The following is a 10,932-nucleotide window of genomic DNA, read 5'->3' on the forward strand; positions in this document are numbered from 1 at the left end:
CCTCCTCCTCTTCCCCCTCCTCGTCTTTTTCCTCTTCTCTGAAGGATCGACGTCTCAGAAGCCGCAAGTCCTTTTCCCTTTACCATGTTTCACACACACACACACACACACACACACACACACACACACACATACACACAAGATTGTAGTTATTTACGTGAACAGTACACGGTTGGTGAGAAAAGTAAACAAACGGTGAATAAAATAAACAAACATGTGAAAAAATATGTAGGTAAGTAAAGGATATATTGACCAAAATCTCTCTCTCTCTCTCTCTCTCTCTCTCTCTCTCTCTCTCTCTCTCTCTCTCTCTCTCTCTCTCTCTCTCTCTCCTTCTTTTACCTTCCAGAGAGGGACTCAAACTTTTTTCCCTCTCTTTATTCATTTCAAACACGACAAAAACCTAAACCTCTCTCTCTCTCTCTCTCTCTCTCTCTCTCTCTCTCTCTCTCTCTCTCTCTCTCTCTCTCTCTCTCTCTCTCTCTGAGCACACCCTCTGCCCCTCCACGCTCCGATGACACAGGCTTCAAATATGACAAAGCTATTAGGATTACAAAACTCATTAACACAGGGGGAATATTGTGACCGCAAGTAAATCTGTCATTGAGAGAGAGAGAGAGAGAGAGAGAGAGAGAGAGAGAGAGAGAGAGAGAGAGAGAGAGAGAGAGAGAGAGAGAGAGAGAGAGAGAGAAAGCGTGGATGGTACACACTTCAAATTCGTTTTTTTTTTCTTGCATCTCTTCATAAGCATATTTCCTCATTATCAATCCTCCTTCTTTCAATTCGTCTTTACATATCTGCTTCTCTTATAGTCTACCCTAATATTCTCTAACGCACAGCTTCCTTCATTCAGGTTCTCTCCCGCACTTCACAGGGCTACGTACTTGAGTAGATGAAAGGAGGGAAAAGAAGAGGGAACGAAAGAGAAGGAAGGAAACGAGGGCTGAGGAAGAGTCTGGGCCAAGTGATGAGGGAGAGAGGTAAGGTATGATATTATGGGAAGAGTAAATATTTAAAGTTCTGTAGATTATACACTTTTTTCATAATAAGCAGGTGTAGACGCGTGGAAAATAACGATGCTTTTTTTTTAGTGTGAATCTCCTTCCTTTTTTTTTTTTTGTCTTTTGTTCTTACTTTGCTGTCATGAAGCGCGTTTAGTATTGCATGAAGCCTTTTCTTTTTCTCCCTTTCTTTCCTTTCTTCCTTTCGTTGTTTCTTTTATTCGTTCTTTCTTACTAGCACTCACACATACACAAAGATATACACACACACACACACACACACACACACACACACACTTATATTCTCCTATCTACCTAATTTAAATTGTTTGCTCTCTCTCTCTCTCTCTCTCTCTCTCTCTCTCTCTCTCTCTCTCTCTCTCTCTCTCTCTCTCTCTCTCTCTCTCTCTCTCTCTCTCTCTCTCTCAAGAAAACGATAACCTAGGGATGCCAGACGCCAAGGGGACAGAAAAGCTATGAAAAAAAAAATATGACTAAAAATTTTCCTTAAAAAACAAAACAAAGATGCAACTTTTTGGAGCTGCATATTGTGGTGCTTGTGTGAGGGGAGTGTGAGCGGGGTGAGCGGGGTGAGCGGGGTGAAAGTAGGAGTATGCTTGGCTTGGGGTGAAGGGGTGCGCGAGGCGAGGTGAAAAGAGGAGAAAATGCGTTGAGCTAAGAAGGTTTGTTTACAAGTGTTTGAAGATCCGCGGTCTTGTTGAATGGCGCCGTGCTGTGTGGGTGGCGGTTGAGAGAGAGAGAGAGAGAGAGAGAGAGAGAGAGAGAGAGAGAGAGAGAGAGAGAGAGAGAGAGAGAGAGAGAGAGAGATGTTCCTTATCAAGTTCCCCCGAAAAAAAAGTTTAATAAAGCAAAATAAGAGTATATCATAAGAGAAACGATAACAGAAGAAACAAGACCCAGAACAAAAGTAGCAGCTGTGATAATTATGAAGACTACACAGAAAATAATCGCGCCACAGGATAAAAATAACAAGAAAACAAGAATAAAAAGAAACAAAAGGACAGACAGCACCGGGCCACGACATTCTGGAGGGCAAGAGAGGATCACAGGAGATAAAGAGACAGTAGTGACCATGCTCTCTTTCCCTCCAGCCCTCCAGGACCGTAAGTATCACAACTGGGGGAAAAACAAAAAACTAAAGACGTCCACCTCTCGAGAAACACGCTGCCTGCTTCCCCTCCCAGTTGTTACTACACCACTTGTGAGGCGACGTGGCAACACTGTAAGCTCCACCTCCTCTTCGCTCCTCTACCTCAGCGTTATAATACTCGGTTTTCTGTGTTTATTCATTTATTTATGTTAGATTTTATGAGTGCGGGACGTAGAAAGTGTGTTTTTCTTTATGTCGCAATAGTAGATATATTTATTTGGGATGTGTGTTTACTAAAAAGGAGAGAAATTAAATAGTTTTGTTCTTTACCACTGTCTTAATCCGCGTAGCTTCTTCCTTCTCTTTCTCTTCCTACTCTTCCTTCTCTTTCTATTCCTCCCTCTCCTTCCCTTCTCTACTTCTTCCTCCTCCTACTTTCCATCCTATTCCTCCTGTTTTCAATTCTATTACTCCACTTCCTCCTCCTTCTACTGCTCCTCCTCCTTTCCCTATCCCTCCTTCTTCTCTTTATCTCCTCTTTCATTCCATCCTGTTCTCCGTCCCATCCTATCCCTCCACTTCCTCCACCTTCTGATTCCCCTTTGTCTACCTCTTCTTCATATCCTATTCCCCTTACTGCTTTCCATTCTCTGCCTCCACTTTCTCTTCTTCCCCTAGTCTACCTCTTTCTCTTTCTTCTCCTGCTTTCCATTCTATTCCCCCTCCTGCCTCTCATTCAATCCACTTTCTCCTCCCCCTCCTGTTCTTTCTCCCTCTCTTTCCCCTCCTCCCATTGCTACTGTACTGTACCCAACCACTAATAGCCGTTACTAGCATCGAAGTCCCCAAAGTTGCCACCTTCCTCAGCCAATTACGCCCCGGAATAGTTTTGTCTCGGCCAGCTGGGGTGAACTGCTGTCCTCCTGTGGTGACCGGCTGCAAGGAAATTAAGGAAGGGAAAAAATACAAGGGTCCCATTATTTGTTCCTGACTGGACGGAAAAATAAAGCGGGAAAACAAAGAGTGAGGAGGGGAAAAATATCAATACAGAAAAATCACAGGCGTCACTAATTAATTATCCTTTCATCAAATGAGAGAAAAACGACGAAATCTTGCCATCAGTTATTAGTAGCCCGAGTGTCTCTCTCTCTCTCTCTCTCTCTCTCTCTCTCTCTCTCTCTCTCTCTCTCTCTCTCTCTCTCTCTCTGGACAAATGCAAAACCTGATGAAGTTCCGACGACGAATATTGAAGTCACAACACCCACAAAAAAAAAAATCTCCCCCTCCTCCCATCCAATCCCCCCAAAAAACACCCCTCCCCACCCCCTCCCCCACCAAAAAAAAAAATTGCCTGCACAAAAATCGAGTAAAACCGAGTGAGTCCCCACAAATATATTCCCACCATTAGCGTCCGTATCGGTGGCTCCCTAACAGTGGGCACTCCAGTCACGTTCGCACATCTGGCAGCCTTCCCGACAGCTCCTCCCTTCCCCTCTACCGCCCCCCCATTACCCCTAAAATCTCACCCCCCTGCTCCATACCTCCCCTCCCCGCAGCAGCTACTTCCATTACTCCTTCTATATCGTCCTTCCTTTAACGGTTTCCCTTTTCCTTTTTTTTTTTCTGCCACCTACTACTACCTTTTCCAGTCTCTCCCTCATTTATCATCAACTATGTATTTCTCTACTTCTCAGACTCTTCTCTTTTACCTGCCATCTACTACTACTACTACTACTACTACTACTACTACTGCCCTCCACTATCTCGCCTCTCCTTTCCGAGTCTCTTTTCTTCACCTGCCACCTAAAATTTCCAGTATCTCCCTTCCTATCTCTTCCCTGTTTTCTCAGTTTCACCCTCATCTGCCACTTAATACTTCCACCTTCATTCGTGTCTCGTTCCAGCCTCCCTTCATCTATCCCTCCAACACCACTGCCATAACTAAAATAAAAAAAAAAATCCACTATTCTCTAGCAAACAAAACTAAACGCGTTCATCTATTCTCCTGCCGAAGATAGAAGTGAAGGGAAGGTCACAAGCTAAAGGTATCCAAGTCCTTCGTAAAACTATTGAACGCTGATATGTGGATTCAGTGCATATGCTGTTCTACTGGTTCTGTGTTCTTCAGCATGGCAAGAGGTTAATTATTCAGTCTCCAGGAACACATTATCTGACGGTTCGATAATTAAAGATGCACTCTGAGATCCAATTGTGTGTGTTGGGGGAAACTTTTAAATTATGAGAGAGAGAGAGAGAGAGAGAGAGAGAGAGAGAGAGAGAGAGAGAGAGAGAGAGAGAGAGAGAGAGAGAGAGAGAGAGAGAGAGAGAGAGAGGTGGTGGTGGTGGTGATAGCGGCGAAGAAAAAAATAAAAAGATAACAAGCATGAAACTACATTTAAAAGAAACTAATGAACAAACATGCAGGCTGTTCAAGAACACACACACACACACACACACACACACACACACACACACACACACACACACACACACACACACACACACACCATCGTGAGGTGGCGAAAGAGTTGGGGAAGAAAGCATGAGGAAAGAAGCACAAGTAAGAGACAAGGGAGGAGGAAGGGAAGTAGCAGAGTAAGAAATGCTGACAGTGCACTTCACCTAACGCTACGTAAACATGTCATTCAGAAAGACAAGAGCACCGCCTGTTATCACACCTTGCTATCGGCCGGTTGGAACTGACAATAATCTGAAATTACGTGTCTTAGAACTAGCGCCATTAAGAATCACAAAGCTTGCCACGTAACAAATCTGAGAGAACGTCTGGGTCTGCGCGTCTTAACAATAAGGTATAAGCTATGAAACTAATGAATAAATATCACTAAATAAATCAAATGACAATAACGGAAAACTCAGTAAAAGAGGAACACTGCGAATAATGCCAAACAGTACCACAATGTACACCCTTCGAGAATATTCCTACCGACGTATTTATCAGAAAGTGCAACCTAAAGACTTACAAATATAAGGATCATAATAATCATTGTTGGTAGTAGTAGTAGTAGTAGTAGTAGTAGTAGTAGTAGTAGTAGTAGTAGTAGTAGTAGTAGTAGTAGGTTAGATGTAACACAACAACAACAACAACAACAACAACAATAATAATCTTTCGCAACGTAAAAAGAAAAAAATATCCTCGTAATGTAATGCCACGACAAGTGAAGAAAACCGTTTACCAGGCAGCTGGGCACATGGCGGTCGCGAAGACGCTGCGCAGTAAACACAAACTTAATCAAGCAAGACGTTTACATTTCATTTTTTTTTTTTTTTTTTCCAGCAGGACGGCCAGACAAGATCACTGCTGTTGTATGATTAATAGCACACCCCCTCACGTCCCCCTACCGGACATTATCAACAAAGTGTAAAAAAAAGATAACGCTGCAGAGGAGGATATCGTGTGCCGTGTTGCCATATTAGAAAACGGAGTGGCGTGGAAATGGCATGAGTCAAAGGAGAGGAAAAAGGGGATGGAGTCAAGGCCCTGGCGATCCTCCCGCCCCCCCTCTGTCCCTCCCTTCCTCCCTCCCAAGCACTGCTGCACGAGATGACTCAGATCAAGCAAATGGAGTTCAGAACCGGTTTACTGCGTGCACAAAGGGAATTTAACACTCACACGACCCGCATAAGCAGGTGTGCACTGCTAAATTGAGACACTTCATTTACTTTATAATGTCTGACCGATACATAATCTATGGATTTAAAAGTATCAGAGTAACTTTAATCTACATTTACACTTTCACCAAAATGGTATCAAATATCAATCTCTTAAGTGTCCAGATTTTATAATGGCACGGGCGTTAAACACGATGCTGGAGCTTATAACGGTGCAAACCATTATACTTTAATTCACTAATGTGCAATCTCTCGCGCGTTCATCATGTGAGAAAATGAAAGCTTTAATGGGTATCCTTACATACTGGCATTTCGTGGAAGTTTGGAAGTTACAATTATTCTGTTATGTGATATGTAGAACATTAAGGACTCTCTCTCTCTCTCTCTCTCTCTCTCTCTCTCTCTCTCTCTCTCTCTCTCTCTCTCTCTCTCTCTCTCTCTGTCCTGTCACCCACAAGCTCCTCCCAGATGCAGCTCCGGGCCGAGTGACGCCTTACTGAACAGCTGATTGATGAAGCCATGCTGCGAGCCGCGTCCGCCAACACTCCTCACACGACCATCCTCCCTCCCAACCACCCCCGCAGCCACCATCACCACCACTACTTACTCCACCACCTCCACTATCACCATCACCAGTTTCCTTCGACATGTTAATGTAGGCAGGTATTTCTTTCCCTCCCTTCCTATCGGCATTTTCAGGCCGGCCAATTCTGGTTCGTACTCTCAAAATGCTTCCATAAATCAGCCTAAATATTTGCATTTCTCTGAGTTTTTCCCAGAGGGGTTTTACAATCGGCAGCCCATCACCTATCCCCCCTCAGCCTCCTCCTCCCGCCTCTTCCTGCCCAGCCACTTCTCCGTCTGGCGTGAAAAACTCGTCCCCACCTGCCTCAACTCCCTCGGGAATCGACTAGCCATTCTACCATTCATTATTCCGACAGCCGCGGCGTGAGTCTGCCAGTATTTGCTGCCGCCGAAATGTATTCTGGGCTCGTGCTGCGCCACTCTCCTCACGATACCAGTAACAATGCGTCCGTACCACTCACAGCAAAAACAAAAAATAATGTCAAGGACGGCTTTCTTGTCTTTTCTTTTTTATCACGAGATTTTTTATTGCGTGCAAGCTAATTAAGTGGGGCACAAGATCATGTATATAATTATTACAAGAACGGTAACCTCGGCTCCATGCCGGCCTACCCAGATGTCTTTCATCACGACCCTTCGCTGATGCTGCGCCAGTCAACCAAAGGGAGAAGCGCCTTCTGCCTCTTCAGCGAAGGGAACCTTGGCGTCACTCGCTCTTGCAGATGTGTCGGCAGCTGACTGCCAGGTCTCTTTACAAGATCAGCGCTGACAGTCAATGTGAAATGCAAACATGTCAGGCTTGTTGACGATGATTTAGGTACCGACATATGCGACAAGTTTACTTGGACTAATGAGTTCTCGGCATGTGTACAGGGGCACAAGTCATTACTCTTAAATTAACATCCATCCGTGCTCTGAGGGCCGACACGCTGCAAGACATGGCGGCGCTGGGAGAAATAATATTGAGCACGTCAAGCATAATATTCATGATCATTTGCCATTCCGTTCGAGAATCTTATTACATAACATCATACAGCCGGGAAGTGTTGGTCTGTCTGTCACGGAGACCTGCCTGGTTGTTCTAGACCACTGCTTCGCTGCTGTGTATGCTCGTCAACTCTATAAACACCACTGTTGCCACACGGAAGGCCTTTCTTTATCATCACATGCAAGCCTCCTCTGACTGAACTGACATCCGCTCGCACACCCCAACTTTAAAAATTAATGCTCACTTGCCGTGTAAAAGCACGCGTTCAGCCTCAAAAGACACAGCACACAGCGAGTCATGTTCACTTCATCTGAGACCAGTCAGTGGCGGGCTGCGGAGTGCGGGTGGGGGCGGCGGTAATCAGCCTCGAGCAAACAGTAATCATGGCTGAAAAGAGTGAACCAGAGACCCACTGACGCGCCTAGACGTTCCTGCCGTGGCGGTGTGGAAGAGTCGTGGCGGAAGGGAAGGGAGAGGAAAGGTGCTGGGAAGGAAAGGGGAGGGGAGTCGCAGCTTGGGGGGAAGGGGAGGGTTGTGAAGGGGGACAAAATTGGACTGAGATCAACGGTGTGGCTGACGATAACGAGGACGCTTTGCTATTAATTAATGATGATGCCCCTCGACCCGATGGAGAGGTCGGTAAGGATGCCATAATGTTTACGAATCACGTCTGCGCTGCGCCATTTGGTGGAGTGGGCGAAGGGGCGGGCGGTGGGAGTCTGGTGCTTCAAAAATAATCGTTCAAAAGATGAAGGGATAAAAACGACTGGAGATGAGAAAAATGAATTAAAAATTATTCATTCGCATAAACTAAATCAAGCACCGCGAACTCCGTCTAGAAGCTAAGTTAACATGGTATCTATGAAAGCCGCCCTGTCCACGATTCAATTCATGCATGAAGTAACAACGCAAACCTAAAATTACGAACTTAACACCAAGTGAGTGGCGAGAGGGTAGGACTGACACTAATGCTCCCTACAGGTTTCTTCTTTCTTACATCAACTTCTTATTATGTAATCATGCACTTCTATTACGTACTTCTCCCTGTCGCCCATTTATTTAAATGCGCAATAAACATTTTGATTCAAGTACTGTACCTCTCTTCGCTTGAATAACTCTAGTGGCTTCAGTCCTCCCTTGTCCCAACAGACACAGGTTTATCTCTACATGTAATGACTGCAATGATTGTAACCTGAGTTATTTCCTTCTCAAATGAAATCATCACACATGCTAAATCATTAATGCAGAGGGTGAAATTTCATGTTCGCAGCTTGTTATAAATTATACATTACAGAGAAGAGTATATAGTCAGGGGGGCTGGAAACATTTAATTCCAACGCTGGCAAATTTATGGCAACATTCATCCTCCACCACCAACTTTTTTTTTCTCACTCTTTTTTATGGTTTTCGTGTTAATTTATTAGTTGCTCGGATTATTAAAATGCCTACCGTCACAATGACAAGTTAATCATGGGGCCTGACAACAATCTTTTTTTTCCTGCGGATGAAAAAAATATAAATAAATAAATAAATAAATTTGAAAATATAAAAAAAAGTGCGAAAACGACAGGAGACTTGCAACCCGCGCAGGTCACGCCGCCCCGGGCCTCGCCGCCACCACCGGACACAAGGCAACCGGCCATTGTCCTAAATGGCAAGGTGCTCCTTTCTCCACACATAACCTGCATTGTTCGCAAGCTGCACCCAAACTCTAAAAACAATGTAACCTAATTAAGTAAGTGGCATTGCACTGCTCTACTTTTCCACTCTCATGCCTGCTAACTTCTTAAGTGCTGCTATCGGATGACTTTCCGCTACACCCCTGCGGCGGCCTGCTGAACTATGTAGGTCAAAACACATTGCTGATGCTGTGTCTCCTCCCTTTCCCCTTCATTTCAAAAGCATAGGATCGATTTTACTATTCAAAACATACTCAGTATTTGAGTGCGCCACAACTACGGTTTCGTCCACTAATATTACGCTAAATAATCTTGTTTGTGTAATGATCTAATGAACTGTAACTTTAAAAATATTGATTGCATCTTCAACAGCAACCAACCCTTATTTTAGGAATTCACTTAGAATGTTTTAAGAGAAACTTCATTCCATTCCCATGAACTTAATATGTACACATGGCACCAACGTGAACAGATACAGGTAACCAAGAGGCGAGCACTGTACCTGAGCAGAAGCACGCAGACAGTCCGGAGTAAGGCACACCTCCGTCTTGAGTTGCTCGAGGTCTTTGGGCCAGAGGACAGTCATCACCAGCAGAGCCACAAGCTGCACCACGCACAAAAAGCCAACCAGCAACAGGAGCAGCAGCCCCTTCTTTGTCAGGCCATGCCGGTGTGCCATCTTCTGTAGCTTGCCCGGTTTGCCCTTGATATCGTCGTCGTCGTCGTCATCGTTGGGCAGCGGATATTTGACGTGGTGGTGGTGGGCAAGCATTGTGTCGGTGGGAGCAGCGGCTTCAGCTTCATGGTCGTGGTGGTGATGGTGGTGATCATGCACGGCCCCGCGATTGTTCCCATTGGGGCCCTTATTCAAGTCCCCGTTCACCGACAATGGGAGGTCAATGTTGGTCTCCAACACCCTCACCGGAGACTCTCCGACTCGCCTCATGGCTCTCTTGGCTCGCGGCAGGGACAGAGTATTCTCACGAATCCACAGATTTGGTAACTCACTCGACATTCACCATCGTGTACACAATACTTGTTTGGAGGTCCCTTGCACACTGCCCTGAGGAATTAGCCAAGGGAGGTGGAGTCTACACGCACTGCACCTGGGAGCCCAAGCCACACTGGGTCAAACTCTTCACAGCGGCACACGCTCCACAATCACATGACAGCTACATTCAACTTCACAGCTCATGTCACTCCCTACATGACATAACTTACCACCACCTAAGGCTTCTGGACGTCTAGGAGTCGAAAAAACTTAACTGGTTAGTTGAAAGTTTTATCATAAACGAAGTATGATCGTGAACGCATGGAAAGACCCCGCGCGAGCATGAGCGACGTAACCAAGCCGACACGAACGCTTGAAGCAGACTGGGGAGTGGGGCAGGGGAGCGGGACGGCGATGGGAGGGAACCCGCCGCCTTGAGATGCCAACAAGCGCCGTACATGTGTTTATTACCTTATTGTTTAGGAAGAGGCTACATCAGTAACAGAAGTACAGCCTTAACTCGCCATCACAAGGCACATAGATCCTTTCTTACATCACGGATATGACAAATCGTACTGGAAAGAGCTAAAACCATTATCAATACATTTCTTCAGTTAACAATAAATACCATCCATTAATTACGTTGACAAAATTATAATTGCTATGAGTGAAATTTAAAGAATGAATGAATGAAACAAAGAAAACGATTAATACATCATACAAGTTCAATCACTCGAATCTTTTGCGCGCGTAAAACTTTTCCCTCTCCTTTCCCTTGCCATTACCCGCTTGACCCACATCCCTCCCCGCTAGGCCTCCACGAAGGGGTTGTTGTCCCCGACCAGTGGAAATTATACTCGGGGAATGAAGGGAGAAAGGCAAGGGCGATATGGCAAGCGCTACCAAAGTGGGAGGGTTAAGAGGAAGGTCCCGCCCCCCTCACTCCC

At 45.2% G+C, this 10,932-nt stretch overlaps 1 protein-coding gene across 6 annotated transcripts in view; it reads right to left on the bottom strand.

Moving 5' to 3' along the window:
• Positions 1-10,375, bottom strand: part of LOC135101948 (uncharacterized) — an 84,450-nt gene extending 74,075 nt beyond the window's left edge. For 3 of the 6 annotated variants that reach the window (XM_064006392.1, XM_064006394.1, XM_064006393.1), the window contains exon 1: positions 9,497-10,375. In XM_064006392.1, the coding sequence (XP_063862462.1) occupies positions 9,497-10,009 (513 nt within the window). In that variant the 5' untranslated portion in view covers positions 10,010-10,375. Of the gene's footprint in view, positions 1-2,829; positions 3,049-6,152; positions 7,703-9,496 lie in introns of those variants that run through there. The other 3 variants (XM_064006391.1, XM_064006390.1, XM_064006395.1) reach the window with 3 other exon arrangements.
• Between the last annotated feature and the right edge of the window lie 557 nt (positions 10,376-10,932).

The sequence above is a fragment of the Scylla paramamosain genome, chromosome 7, assembly GCF_035594125.1.
Source record: "Scylla paramamosain isolate STU-SP2022 chromosome 7, ASM3559412v1, whole genome shotgun sequence".
Taxonomy (NCBI): Eukaryota; Metazoa; Arthropoda; class Malacostraca; order Decapoda; family Portunidae; genus Scylla; species Scylla paramamosain.